We start from the raw sequence: 15,579 nt of genomic DNA, 5'->3' as shown, positions 1-15,579 counted from the left end.
CCTCTCTTGCCCTGCACCTTCTGCCCTTCCGTCCACTACTTCAGTGAGACTGACGTTTTGCAGAAAGACTACTTATGCTGCCGTGTCAGTGAGCAATCTGGCAAAGTTTCCGTTTTGGCAGGGCTTCTTGGGTGTATGACAAACTTCAATAAGGAATGTAAATAAAATGTTAACCTCTTATTAAAAAGAAATACGCAAGTTGAAAGTGGACAAATTCAGTTTGGAAATAAGTATACATTTTTTAACAGTGAAGGTAAACAACTATTGAAACAACACCAGAGGTTATGATGGATTCTCCATCATGGGCAATTTTTAAATCAAGTTTGGATCTTTTTTCCTAAAAGATCTGCTGTAGTGCAAACAGGAATGATGTTGTGGAAATTCTATGTCCTGTCTTAGGAGGTCAGGCTAGATGAAAACAATGATCCCTTCTGGCCTTGGAATCGATGAATAAGAATGTAATAGAAATTCATCTCCTGTAATGCTAATAAGAATATCTTTGGCACCATCTATACCAACAGGATGTATCATGAGCACTTTTAGTTCTGGACTGTGGGATCACCTGGTGGCACTTAAAGAATGTCATTGCAGCATCCTCAGGGTTCATAATGAACTTACTATAGAAAAGCTAAATGAGAACAAAAATACTTTGTATAAGCTAAATGAATACTACCCCACCATAGCATTAAGCAACCTACCTAATTACTTCCTTTTATATACTGTAGTTGTTCCCTTTTTTGTATTTTAATGGAAGCCCTAGTTAGAAGCTTTCTTTAGAAGTCTCAAATAAAATAAAAGCACTCAACTAATTTCATTTTAATGTGAATAGAAACATCTATGAAATTAGGATAGTACAAGAGTCATAAAAATTTGTTAAAAAAATATAACTGAACAGTAAGATACCTGGAAAAGGATTTCTGAATGAGTATTATAACTCCCAGATAGTGATGACACCTATTTAAAGATGTATCCCTTCACAAACTACAGCAGGACTTGAGAAATACTTGCTAGAGTATTTTATTGTAATTTTTGCGATTGAGTTTATAATAGTAGGCATGGTATATAAACATAATTCTAAGTAAGGGTATGACAGTAAGTCAATTTTTTCCAGTATTTCAAAGCCATTTTTGATTTAAATGTGGATTTATATGTAGGCTAAATTTTGTAATATGGATATTTTCAATTCAGAATTGAAGATAATTTAATTGGTTGTCTTATAGGCAAAGGGAGTTCTTGAGGTAGGAGTTAGTTCATCCACTGAAGATATTGATGAAGACAAAGTAGGTTATATTTATTTTTTAAAACTGTAGCTGTCTTTACTCCTTTTTTAAGAGAATTTCCCAAATTATTAGTTATCACTTTCAGTGCATTTTTAGTAATGATTTGAACAAAAGTGATCATACAAACCCAGTGTCTCTACACAATCCATTTTGCTCTGAGTCTTGGAAAGCAAATGTTTCAAAATTTAATTTTGGTTGAAAATATCATTTAATACCCTCTTCTGTCTCCTCGAACTGTTACCAACTCTTTACTTAAGTTGTCTCTGAAACACAGTATGTACTGTAACCTATCTTTTAAAGTACAGCTTTCTGAAAAATTATTTATGTAGAAGAAAGTGAACTTCCTTAGTCAATAGATTCCCTTCTGCATACATTCAATAATGGCAGTATGCTTTAGTGATGGAGATCTACTCATTTTCATTCTGTTAGCACAGCAGAGCCATCACAGCTTACAGACACTGAGTTTGATTCTATTTCTTATGCATTAAAATGTTGTTGCAGAAGCAGATTCTGCCCTCAGTTATCTTTGTGCATCCCCAATAAAGACATTCACAGTTGTAACGTTTGTGTTCAAAGAGATTTCACATCAGGTTTAACTGAAAACATAATGAGACCTGCAGGATCTCTGTTAATGGTGATGCGAGTGTGAAAGAGCAAGATTGACTTTGAGATGCCAGTAATAGTTTGCAGGACTGGCAATTTAAAACAAACAAAAATAGTTTATAAACTTAGCAGAATTGATGTAGAAATAGACACAATAAACATGGAATTCCTCAATATCTCTTTTTAGTATCTCTCTTCCGAGTAGAACCACATCATTATTCCTTTTCAGTAGTTGTTCTCAAAAACTGCCTCTGTGCAGTCTCAATGTGGGATGTATGCTCTCAGTGCTGTGAATGCAGAATCATCTTGAAAAGCAGAGCAAAGTGGCCACTTTGCAGATCCAAACAAAGAGGTTAGAAAGAGGACTTGTGGTTCCAGCCACTTTCAGCTCCTTCTTGATAATGGCTAGCTGTGAGCATAGTTTTCTTTTTCTGCACCCTTCATGATTAGCATAGTTTTTGTGTGGATTATTTGACTAAACACCATTGTATAATGTTCAGCTCCTACTTCTTTTGACTCCAAATGACCACTCAGCTCTGTTAGCTACCTTCTTTCCCTCTCTCTTACTCAGGGTTGTTGTCTTGGTAGGCTCTATGTCAGATCTCTGCAAGCAGGCAAGATTGAACTGTGCGTGGTGTGTCACTCATTTGATGTTGATAAAGAGTCACATACCTTGTCTATTTGTGCCTTCCACATGAATATTCTTTGAGGTTGCTTTGTGTGCACAGGGTTTACTACTTGCAGGTGGAGGATGGTGAACAGTGCTGCACTATCTTACAGTAGGAGCCTGAAGACTAGACCCTTGGAATCCTTTGGTTCCAGGTCTAAGTATGCATCTCCTTTGGCATGAAAAAAGTCTTCAAAATTTTTGAGTGTCCTGGTGTCTATTCTGAGGTCTCCTTGGGATCTGAAGTTTCCTGGTTCCCACCAAGCCTCCATAAAGTAGTCTAAGGCCACTGAGTATGTGTTGGATTTGATTTGTCTTTTCAAAAATATCTGGGCATACAGGCAGAGTTTATGCTTTTATAGCCTTTCTTTTTTCCAGTGCTTTTTCTGTCTTTAACGAAGAAAAGGCACACTGCTGAGGACTCTTCTCTAAGCAATTGTGAATGTTGTTTCTCTGAGGAAAAACAAGGATGGTATTGTTCTGAGCAGGGAGGACCTTCTGGGTGAGAGAGAGAGAGAGAGATCCAAAGACAACCTATATGAAGTTGCCTTTATACATTAGTGTCTAGGATCAGATTCTTCCAGCCTTTCATGATATTTCTGTGGCTTTCAAAGTGGATTTGATTTTTACATACAGTCTTACTGTTGCATGGGAGGGGCTATCAAAGAAAAAAATGGCAGTGGTATCAGCCAGAGAGCTGAACATATTTCTAACTAATTAGGTGGCCACAATCAGTACTTTAGGGGCCCTGTTTGTGCTGCTCCCTTTGCACTATTCAGATGGAGCAAAGGGAGTGGGAATTCTCCCAGCTCCAGAGGTCCTCCAAAAAGCCTAGAGCCTGATATAACTAGCTCCTGAGTCTCTCTGCTCGGCCCCTGGGGCAGGGAAGGCAGAGTAGCTTTATCATGTTGCACACTGGCTATTCCCAGTTGGCATATGGTCTCTAGGGAGTAATCTTGCTCTCTTTGGGGTTTCCATAGACCAGATGGAAAACAAGCAATGGAGCAACCAGAACTACTTTCTCATCCATCCTCTGTGATGCAGTAGGCATCAGTGTGGGAGCTGCCGATCAGCTATAGCAAGGAAGGGACTAAAAGCAATTTGGAATGTTTCTAGCTATCACTAGAGCTGGTCCTGTAGCTGCAAGGTATGCAGTGAGTGGCTTTTGGGGAGGTAGTGTCCCTACATTGGGGGGAGGGATAGCTCAGTGGTTTGAGCATTGGCCTGCTAAACCCAGGGTTGTGAGTTCAGCCCTTGAGGGGGCCACTTAGGGATCTGGGGCAAAATCAGTACTTGGTCCTGCTAGTGAAGGCAGGGGGCTGGACTCAATGACCTTTCAGGGTCCCTCCCAGTTCTATGAGATAGGTATATCTCCATATATTATTACAGCTTCCCCATAGTAAAAAAGTTGATTCAGCACTACTCAGGTTATATGTTTTCAAGTCATTATCATATATTTCGTTCACACAATTGTGCTTGGGGGCTACTTCTAAGCCATAGTTACATATGTGGGTCTCTCTTGACCTGGTGTCTTGTAGTTACATTTTATTTTGAGAGCAGTTTTCAGTCCTAATACAATGACACTCTGTCATCCTCATTGGTAATTGGTGGTTATTTTAATTTCCCAAGCATGAAGATCTAAAGGAGATTATTCTGTAAGGAGAAAAAGACCAGTGAGGTGTCCTATCAGTGTATTGCTTTTGGAGATTCACACTGTACTCCCACTTCCTCACTCCTTCAAAACTTTCTGTGAATTCTTAAATTTTGTAGAAAGAATGGAGGGCAATTGGAGCTGTGGGTCCTCCTCATAATCTCTCTCAGAATGTTTGGATTGTTGAAGGAAGTACTTAATATGTTCTGTTGGGTGCTTTTTCTCCTGATGCTTCTGAGTTTTTTTTAGTGCAGCAGAGGCAATGCACTTAATTATTACGATGAGTAAAACCTGTTACAATAATCTTCTTGTCCAGAATAAGGGAAAAATCTATTCAATAGAGGTTTAATTTTACTTATGACTAGGACAAGGATGAGACTGAAACAGTTAAACACACACAAGAATCAGAAATATACAATGATGGTGAAGTTCCTCAAAGTATGAGATCTGATGCTTCTGATCAGGAGGAAGATGAGGAGAGTAAAGGCTGTCTGGTGTCTATAAGTAAGTGGTTTTTTTATTGTTTTGATAGGTTGTTACTCAGGTTTTTACTCTAATTTAAGGGAACTAATTTTATGACAATTTTTAACGATATACTCTTCGTGTGCGCTATAGATGCATAAGGTTAATAGGTCTTATCTCAGTTTTCTATTAACTCATATAGTTTTATTCTCCTCTCTATGTACGATTGTTTCCAGTACTACATTTTCTAGTATCTTATCCAGTCTAGGTTTAAATGCCAAAAGCAGTGGAGCTTCCACTGCTTAGAGGATTTGTGTCTTATAGGAATTCCCATCTCATCAAATCCATGGTCCATATAGTCTAGTAACGTGTGTCCCAATAGCCAGCCAGCTTCAGAGGACGAGTCAAGAAACTCCAAATTAGGCAAATGTGAGATAAATCCCCTACCTCATCTCCAGGGAAGGCCTTGTCGTGATCTCTCCTAGTTAGATTGTATTAAACATAGAAGCATGTGGTTTACATCCCTTCTGATTTTTTCCTTACCCTTAATAACTATTTTTTTCCACATACGTGTCCAATCACTTTTTGAATCTTGCCATGCTATTAGTTTCTGTGATACCCTCTGACAAGGAGTTCTACACTCTATTAATGCGTTGTTTGAAGAAAGTATTTCCTTTAAATTTCAGTGAATGTTCATGTTGAGATGCAGGGAAACGGACGTTTATAATCTACCTTCTCTTTACCATTTGTTGTTTTATATATATTTATCATTTCCCTCTTTTTTCCTCTCCTTTCTAAGGCAGATAATTCCAGTCTTTTCAGTCTCTCGTCATATGAATCTTTTCAAGGCCAAATGGCTTTCATTCTCCTTTTTATTATTCTGATTCTGCAGTTCAGCTCTAAATGCTATCCGTACACTTTTTTCCTGGGTATTCCACCTAAATGTTTTCTCTTCTCATTGCATTATTCCTAATTATGTCCCCTTGTTCCGCCCTTGAATATCTCTGCTTCCATCATGGTTGCTCTGTTCAACTATACTTGAATTAAATTAAAGTACTTAGTTACATTACAGCACAGCAATGGCGTTTGGTGGTACTTCCAGTCAGGTTTCTGTAGAGTATTTTCATTCCAGGAAAAGGTCTCTCAAGAGGATTACAGGTCATAACCATTTTTACAGACAGTATAATTTATCATGTTTATATTGAGGTTTTAGGTATCTAATGTTGCCTTATCTCCTATTCCAGAATATGAAGAGAACTTAATTGAACACAGTCTGAATTTTAATTTTTGAAATACTGAGGACAAGAGTTTTAATGAAGAGCCAGTATAACTTATCAGTGACTAAGCTATTTTGAAACTCTTGCATTGACTGATTTCAGGTTTGTCTAAAGCGGAAACACAAGCTCTAACTAATTATGGAAGTGGTGAAGATGAGAATGAAGATGAAGAAATAGAAGAGTTTGAAGAAGGACCTGTGGATGTCCAGACTTCACTGCAAGCCAGCAACGAAACTACAGCTGAAAATGAACAAAGACAGGTACTATCAGAGTTCTACAAACCTTAACTTCCCTTCATTAAAATATTTTTGTACCAACTAGGTAAGCTATCTATGCATTGTATTCTTGAACTGCCAGTCCTTTCTTCTGTTACTTACTAGGGTTGCTTTAAAGAAATGTTATACATGGATATCCTTTTTCCTGTCATACAGTCTTCTTGAGTTCTTATTGGTAAGGATATTTGCATGATCAGTTCCTGATCCTGTGCTATTTAATGTTTTTATCAATGACCTGGAAGGAAAGAAAAATCATTACTGATAAAGTTTGCAAATGGGACAAAGATTGGGGGAGTGCTAAAAAAAGGAAGAGGGCAGATCACTGATGGTGATCTTGATCACTTGGTAAGCAAGCAAGCAAGCAATGTGTTTTAATATGGCCAAAATATAAAGTCATGCATTTGGGAGCGAAGAATGTAGGCCATACTTAAAAGAATCGGAGACTCTTTCCAGCATGACTCCTAGGTCTTTTTCAGAATCACTGCTTCCCAGGATAATCAGCTGAACGTGAGCACCTAGTGTGACCCTGTGGTCAATAGGGGCTAATGCAGTCCTTGGATATGTAAATCAGGCAATCTTGAGTATGAGTAGGGAGGCTATATTACTTCTGTATTGGGTATTAGTGTAACCTGACTGGAATACTGTGTCCAGTTCTGCTGTGCACAGTTCAGTAAGGTAGTTGATAAATTAAATATGATTCAGAGATGAGCTGTGACAGTGATAAATAAATTGGAAAACATGCCTCTTAGTGATAGACTGAGCTCCTTGAGTCTATTTCATTTAATGAAGATAAGGCCAAGAGGTGATTTGATCACAGTCTATAAGTACCTATATGGGGAACAGAAATTTGATAAGAGGGCTTTTCGATATAGAAGACCAAGGTATAACAAAATCCAATAGTTAGCAGTTGAAGATGGACAAATTCAGACTGGAAATAACAACATGTAATTTTTTAATAGTGAGGATAACTAACCATTAGAACATCTTATTAAGGGTTGTGGTGGATTCTCCATGATGGAAACTTTTAAATCAATATTGGATGTTTGTCAAAAAGATACATGCTCTTGTTCAAACAGCAGTTAATTATGGCCTGTGTTCTATGCAGGAGGTCAGACTATATGATCAGTTGTATCTTCTGGCCTTACAATTAAGACTAGAATTTGGCATGCCAATTTTTAATACATTTCACAGCAGACGTGTATAAAAACCACAATATAGCCATGCCTAGGAGAGGGCAGGGAGCCTGTGGGGAGGAGAGAAGGAAGGGTTTGGAGAAAGAGCCCACAATGCGCTCACCTAACCCGCCCTCCCCCACACACAGTGGTTCCTGTCCCATAGGACAGGGTCAGGTTCCCCACTTCAGGTGTTGTGACCTGGCCTGTGTGGTTGCATCGGTTTGGTGAATTCGCCCCTCCATAAGTGGAGACAGAGGTGGTTGCGCTAAACAGGAGTTGCATTGTGACCCTGTGATGCCACTCAGTTCGGGTGCATCTCACGCTTTATTTAAATTCACTGTTTCCAGCTTTAATATTTCTGCTGTTCATTTCCCACCTTCAGTGAATAATGTTAGTTCAGTTTATTAGAACACCTACTTGCTCAGTAGCCATTTGTGATGTCAAACTGTTGTTACTTTGTTAGAAATAAGTAATGACTAGATGGATAAAGCCTTTTTTTTCGCTCCACCAAATTGGAAAAAGAGAAAATTTGAGAAGAGAGTTGACTTTGAATAGGATGATTTTTCAGAGAAGTTTGCAGGTCTCATACATTGTGAGCATTTAAGATTTCATATTCATCTAGTGCCATCACTTATCTTCATAGATTTTGAACATCAGAAGTAGAACCAATACAGTCATCTAGTCTGACCTGCATAATACAGCCCATCAGAACTTACACAGTGAGTCCTGGCATCTGGTCCAACAACTTATGGTTGAATTAAAGCATATATTGTAGAGAGATCCAGTCTCGATTTAAAGACACCAAGTGAGAGAAAATGTACCACATCCTTCACTGTTAAAATAAATTCCAGTTTGAATTTTGCTGGGTTAAAGTTCATAATTTCTTTATAATAGATACTTGGCTAGGGTAGTCTTCAGCTACAGTCTGGCTTTGTGCATCAGCTTAAAGCCTTGCTCTCACATTGGCATTTTAAAAAGCAGCTTTGGTATGAGAATGGCTTCCTTTCATAGGTCCCATGATCTGTCCCTACATATTCCAGTTACAATCTCTAGGTATTAAATATCCTCTATAAAAGCTGCTGTTCCAACACTTGTATTTTATAAGATCACCCCCCATAGTGATGATCTCTTTTCAGTCTGTTTTTTAAACTGGATTTGACTCTTGAAATCGGCATTTTAAAAAAACCCACTCTTGCCCCCTTTCAAAATGCAAGATAACTGTTTGTTTGTAGATATGGACATGAATGTAACTACAGTTTGTACTAAAGGATTTGACAGAAAAACCTATTCTCATTGTAATATGATAGCTTACAGTAAAAAAGGTTTGGTCATATCCTTGCTACTCAGTTTTCTAAAAGAACACGACAACTGTTTCCATCTTTTCTGTGATAGCATTTATGGCAAGGAAATAGACATATTAAGACAGTTTATCAACGACTTCTTGAAAGTCCAGGTATATTGTCAGGTGATGGTTCTTTCTTCATTCTTTTGTTGGTAACTAAAACTCAGTTTGCCTTTGCAGAATCCATTCCATCATCCCATGTACCAATACTTGTTTATAATTCTATTCTAAATTTTTTCAATACAGTTTAACTGTACTGAAGTAAGTTTAGTAGGTTGTAATTTCAAGGATCACTTCTAGAGCTTTTTTTTTTTTTTTTTTTTTTTTTTTTAAAGATAGGTACAACTACTGGCTACTCTCTAGCTTTCTAGTACGGTAGCGATTCCAAAATAAAATTTCAGTATTTTATTAGCTGTTGAGCCACTTCATTGTTCATACTCATTCAAGAGTTTCTAATGATTTGGTTCTAGAGACTTGTTCCTTAATTTGCCAGTGAGTGAAGGGTTGGAAGGACTGACCTATAAAGACTTTTAAAAACATGTTCATTTTGCTAACATGCCTAAGAGGTAGGCAAGTATAACTGCCTAAAAGTACTGAATGATGTAAATGCTGATAGAGGAGATTTTCAGTTTGATGTGTGGGTTTATGATGAGGACTAATAAGGTAAAAGGAAGTAAACAGTATAACAGGAATAAACAGTAGAACTTACTGAGTATTTAAACTAATATAGACAAGACGTTGGCGGTTATACTGTAAGGAACAAGCATAACTGGTGTGGGGACTTGGGACAGGGAGGGGTAGACTAGATGAACTACTAAACTCTCCCTAATAGAAGTTTCTCATCTAAACATGATTTGTCCCATATAGATTCCAACAGATGAATCTGATAAACCAAATGATTATGAGATTTTATCAACTAAGCAGAAATCTTTCAGTGTTAAAGGTAAGATCTGAATAAAACTTTAAATTATGTACATAACAAAAAAAAAAAATCATACTGTCACTTTCATGTAAATTTGCCTTCTACAAGAAGGAAGAAGTTGAATAAACTTGTAAGAATATATTCATTTTTTTTAAATTGGATTGTTTTACTGATCTTGCATGTGCTGAGATCTAATTGTATTAAATGAGAAAAAACAAGCATTTTAAAAGAGAAACCTCAATATAATTGAGTGTATATGATAGGGTTGCATTTTGACATTTGTCCATGGTATAACTTTATGGACTGTTTTGATATCATGGTTCACACACAATTTTAATTGAATATTCTTGTATCAAGAAAAAAAATAACCCATGCTATTGAATAATAGCTGATGAGGATAATACTTCAGTAAACTGGAACATAAAGCTTGAATTTCATAGTCAACAGATAATTGCTGCTGTGCCTACGTCTCACTCCCTGCCATTTTCATCCTTCATTATCAATAACAAGTGTTTAAAAATATTTGTGATCTTTCCTGTGTGAGAAATCTTATCTTAGATGGGGACTAAATCAAATCCATATCTACTGGAGAAGTGATGGGAAAATGTCAGAACTCCTATAACTGTTCCAAAAATAAATTGCCCTTCTGTTCTTGGCTACATATTGGCAAAAGATGGCCAGTCTAGCGCATGTCATGATGGTTGCGTCTTCTCACCTAAGATTTATTTTCTGTTACAGACAATTAGCAGTAGTCTGTTTTCTGCACTGACATATGCTCCTCTCATAGATTGACAACTCTGTCTCTGTGGATTCTGTAGTGCTTCAGCAGTCATGCAAAACGTATTAAGAAATTCTGCACATTGTACTGTTTAAAATTTTTATGTAAGAAGAGCATATACAGACTAAAAAAAGAGACAGTTATGTGCACCTCACATTGTACATTTGCTCTTTAAGTTCCCATCAGTCGTCATAATAATTGTGCTTTAACTTCAACATTCATGTCAGATCCTTTCTACATGCACCATTCTGTTCTAAAGTTGTACCCGCTCCTGGGAATAGTGTCAAGTCTCTCTTAATATATTCAGTGTAGGGAAGAAAACTAACTTAATCACAATATGCTGACTCATCATAAACAAATACTAACCTTGCCTTCAAAAGATGGTATCTTACATTTTGTTTTGATATAAAGTTTGTGGATGATTTAAAAAGCTAATTTAAAAATCAGAATTTTAAATTAACAAGCTTAACAAATCTGTGGTTTAACAACTGCAGATTGATTAACTTTCCAAAACACTGCTAAGGATTACTCTGTTTTAGTACCAAACAACTTTAAAATGAGTGTAGTTTTGCACTTTAGCAATTTACCAGTAAAAAATTGCGCTAATTTCTAAATTTAAAATATTTGATTTTGATGTCGCTGTTTATACACAGACAATATTTTAAAATGACCTACTGGGATAAATGAGTTTCTTGTAAATTATGGCTTTATAGTATCTCTTTTATACATTCTTTGAAATAACTTAAAAAAAAAAAAAAAAGCCTGAAATATTGAACTGCTTACTATGAATCTGATCTATGAACTAGGCAGACTAGTCAAGTTTTTCGCCACAATTGATCTCTTTATTTACAAAATGATGCTTGACTTTAAGGTTAGCCTGTAAACTTCAGGAAGCTATTTAATATGTGGTATCTGTAACTTGATATATTGGCTTTTAATTAGGTTGATTTTAGTTTGCACTGAGTGTTTACAGGGCTGTTGCCCTCTCAAATATTTCAGCAAAATTTGATTTCTGTTCCTGTTCCATTCATGTCAAAGACAAATTGACTAATGTCTGCTGGAAACTTGCTTTTGTTGTTCATTTGAATTTAAAAAAAAAAAAAAATTAAGCCATTTACTTTGTCAAAATCCATGTCTGGATTAAAATGTTTTGTGTTTTTAGATGAACAAGATGTGCCTGCTATTTTGCCTCATTATCTCAATATGCTGGAGAATAAGCAACTTCTAACAGTCAGTGCAGCTGAGTCTGTTACTGCTACTGAGGTGTCAGCAACTGAAGAGCCAAGCCCCTCATTACTAGTAAATGAAATTCAGATATCAGAAACCAAATCCTTGACAGGAAGCCCAGAAAGCTCCATGGCTGGCAGCCCTGATACAGAGTCACCTGTGTTAGTGAATGAATATGTACGTATAGCTTGAGTTTCCATATTGTCTGTCTTGAATATAAAATTTGTCATTTCAAAGTTAAGCCTTCTCTCCAGACTCATTCAGTTTGTAGGTTAAATTGAGCACACAGGCACTTCATTTCTTTTATTTTTAGTTATATTTTAAGAGAATTATCAGATATCTATATTAGAACAGAATCATGCATCACTGTTTTCTTCTTAAAATGTCAAATTCTGTCATCAACAGGAAGCTGGGTCCGGAAACATAAGTCAAAAGTCTGATGAAGATGACTTTGTGAAAGTTGAAGACTTGCCCCTTAAACTCACAATATATTCAGAGGTATTTTGCTTGCACTTTTCTGTACTTAGAAGTGGCCATCACAGAACTGAGTCTTGTTTTTTAAATTGAGGAGATGTGGGGAAGGAAGAAATACATATGACTCTGGAAACTAATTAATTTGTTTTATCCACTCCCAAGGCAGATCTAATGAAGAAAATGATGGCTGAGGCCCAGACTAACACTTTGTCTGATGCAATACTAGATGGTGATGGAATGCAAGGTGAAGAATTAGCTGGAGACTCTCAAACACTGAAAGAACCTGGTGAGAGATTCTTTAAATTCCTAACTCATGAATCTCCTCTTGGGAGAGTTAAGCTTTATTAGGGTCTAAAACCTTCAGGATTATTGCTGAGTAAAGCAAGAAAACTCAATCTTCCAATTGTCGGTGTATCAGTTTTCATTATGATATACTGGAAAATTTGTATTGACATAAATATTCGTTTTTCTGCTGCTGCTTCCACTAGTTTTTACCTGTCAAGATATTCTTGACTGTGACTAAAGAAGCAATCCTTTTCTAAGGGAAGTTAATGGTAAGGAAGGATCTGATATTGTAAGTTATACATTAGCTACTCCTGGGGGAATTCTGCACCAAAAAATTAAAAATTCTGCATATTTTATTTATCAAAATACTGCAATATAATCATGCTGGTTTCAGTTATTTCAGTAATTTATTTAAACTACAATACAATGTTTGGAGAATGGGAGTGGGGAGCATTGGAGGAAATCCCCCCCAAACATTGCCTAATAGTAATGTAGCTAGGTTTGGCTCTTTTTTTTTTTTTTTGTTATTAGTCAACAAATATATGCAGCCATATGCTCAGCGTTACATCATAGGCAACTAAAGAGCCAGTGAGAGCTGGGGAATCAGACTCACAATTTATATTGGCTACTGACCATCTCCAGAAAGTTCAGTAGCAAATAGTTTATGGAGTACTTTTTCAGTCCGAATATTTAGACCAGTTCTAACTATTTAAATATTTATAAGGCCAAGCTGTTCTTTACACCACTCTGGCCATGTAAAGGAGCCTTAAAACTTTTACATCTGTTTTATGCTCCTGGGGAATTCACAAAGACACACCTACCTCCTCAGACACACCCCGAAGCCCTTCTCCTCCATGCCAAGCATGCTGCAATAGTGAGTGAGAGCGACAGGGTGTGTCTGTCTGTCTCTCTCTCACACACGACTGCCCACCCCTTCAACACTGGGGGAGTGTGATTTACATCTCTCTTGGCTGCTCTAGGTGCCCAAATCAACCTGTCTGTGCTGCCAGGGAGTGCTGTGTGACTGCTCTTATGGATTTCCTTTGCTCTCCTATCCGAAGACACTTTTCTGCAGGGAAGCAAAGAAATCTGTGGAGGACATGAATTCTGCACCTGCACAGTGATGCAGAATTCCCCCAGGAGTAGCCTAATAGTGTTAAATACACTTTTATGTGATTCAAAACGCCTTAGTTCATAGGTGACTGGGGTCAGATCTGTACATAAAGTCTTAATCTGCATTGACTGCTGCAGCGAGGTGAGATGCAGGTGCTAAATTTTAGTTACATTTTGAATAGGGGAAAGAACAGGTGAAGGATGACAGGGAAAAAACCCAAGTGTAGCAGATTTTAAAAAAGTAGTCACCTAAGTCTGATGTAACCAGAAATCTCTTGATGACATTTTTAGAATGTAATTCAGATGCCTAAGAGGAATACTTAAAGAACAAGGAAAGGAGGTTGAACCCTCTCTCTCTTGTTCAAGATATGAAGATGCAAGTCACAAAACCAGAAGTGGTATTTTAAAAGCCTGGGTATATCTTGCTGATTATGGGTCTTAGTTAGTTAAACTGATATTTTCTGGTTTACTTTCTGATAGAAATTGAAATGTAATATAACACATTTTGAAGTGTAAAAAATTACACTACAATAGACTGTTAGGCTAACTGACATACAAATTCATTATTTTAATTCTGCCCTGAATTTAAAGAGAATTTTAAAACTAATTTTTAAGGGAAAAAATAGAACTTAAAATTTGTCTTAAAACCTTGAATCAATAGTGTGTGTTTGTTTGTCAGATTAAAGGGTGCTAGTACAATGGCAACAGTCACTGCCTGAAACAGTGACTGGTGTTGGAACAAGGCGTTGTAATTTTCCTCCTAAATGTTAGATTCACATTTAATGGCACTAAGGGTTGGTCTCCCCACAAGTTGCATTTAATTGATTTGGTTTCTAAACCAAACTAGTTAAATTGATGGAGCTTGCTTCTGTGGACACTTGGTGTGGGTTGAGTACCCTCTTTCAATTTTGCTTAAGTTGGTAACTGCATTAGGGTGCTTTTTATATGAAATCAGAGTGCCCACATGATGGATTGCACCTATTCAACTAACACAATGTGCAAACTGTGTATAGACCAACAATGAGGAGGGACTTGTTTTGTCAAGATGTTCTCAGCAATACTTTTAAACATATACCTGTTCAGATGTGTGTCTGAGATTCAGTAATTGTTCCTGGACATTAATGAGTACAATTTTTATTTTGCAGAAACTGCTGGAGCCCAAAGTGCATGAAAAAAAAATTCCAGAAACTCCTCCTTAGCCCCTCTCCACATATACCAGTGCATATAGAAAATTGGCACAAACTTCACTGAATTTGAATCTGTATAAAAATGTAAATTAGTTTGACACACTACTGCCTTTAGGATAGATATGCCAACTTCTGCCCAGGGCAGTTTAAACATCTGTAACTGAATCCTTTAGTTACTGTTACTGCACTGTTCTTTTTCTGTCTTAAATCTTTTTTATTCATTGTGATTTGTTTAGTAATTTTAAAATGTAGTTTTAAATAAAGGTTGGACTTATCTGTAAAGTCTTTGAGCCATTATTTTATAGTTTCTGGAGAAGTTCTTATGATGCTGTGTGAAGGCATCCATCTCTCCTGCACAACATGCAGTGCTTTGTATTGAATGCTTATTTGTAGACAGTACAGTGTGCCATTTAAAGGGATGCTGTCAGTTTTCCGATCAATCTGTGATAGGGGAGGGTAGCTTTCAAAAAAAAAAAAAAAAAAAAAACCAAAGATTTTCCCCTTCACCTGGTACAGTACTATATAGGTGTAGCTGTACTGTTAATTGCCCAAGCAGATGATTGATGTTGTAAGGAAAACAGGAGTGTTTGTCATCTTGGACTATGTGTGCACTATAACCTAGGACTGAGTGTCCCAGCTCACATATCAACCTAGTGTGAGTGTGTGTAAGAGCTAGCAGGAGTATAAGTAGTTTAGCTGTGGTGGCAGGGGCACTGGTATGACTTAACTGTACTGAATACACTATTCCTGCATCCTGTGGGTATGTGCTGTGCTGTGCTGCTGTTGTTAGTGCTACTGCAGCTGCAGTGTTTTTAGTCAAGCTAGCTCTCCTTGAGTTACTGAGTATTTATAAAGGAGCTG

General features: G+C 37.0%; 1 protein-coding gene across 1 annotated transcript in view; it reads left to right on the top strand.

Annotated features, from left to right (window-relative positions):
* Nucleotides 1-15,000, top strand: part of PCM1 (pericentriolar material 1) — an 89,265-nt gene extending 74,265 nt beyond the window's left edge. The window contains 8 exon segments of the mRNA XM_075066430.1: nucleotides 1,221-1,280; nucleotides 4,567-4,705; nucleotides 6,043-6,200; nucleotides 9,600-9,675; nucleotides 11,595-11,836; nucleotides 12,065-12,157; nucleotides 12,296-12,419; nucleotides 14,677-15,000. Of these exon segments, the coding sequence (XP_074922531.1) occupies nucleotides 1,221-1,280; nucleotides 4,567-4,705; nucleotides 6,043-6,200; nucleotides 9,600-9,675; nucleotides 11,595-11,836; nucleotides 12,065-12,157; nucleotides 12,296-12,419; nucleotides 14,677-14,702 (918 nt within the window). The 3' untranslated portion in view covers nucleotides 14,703-15,000.
* The last annotated feature ends 579 nt before the right edge of the window (nucleotides 15,001-15,579 follow it).

The sequence above is a fragment of the Chelonoidis abingdonii genome, chromosome 5 (genome assembly GCF_003597395.2).
Source record: "Chelonoidis abingdonii isolate Lonesome George chromosome 5, CheloAbing_2.0, whole genome shotgun sequence".
Classification (NCBI taxonomy): domain Eukaryota; kingdom Metazoa; phylum Chordata; order Testudines; family Testudinidae; genus Chelonoidis; species Chelonoidis abingdonii.
The sequence above is the reverse complement of the archived record's forward strand: the minus strand, read 5'-3'. Positions and strand labels throughout refer to the sequence as shown.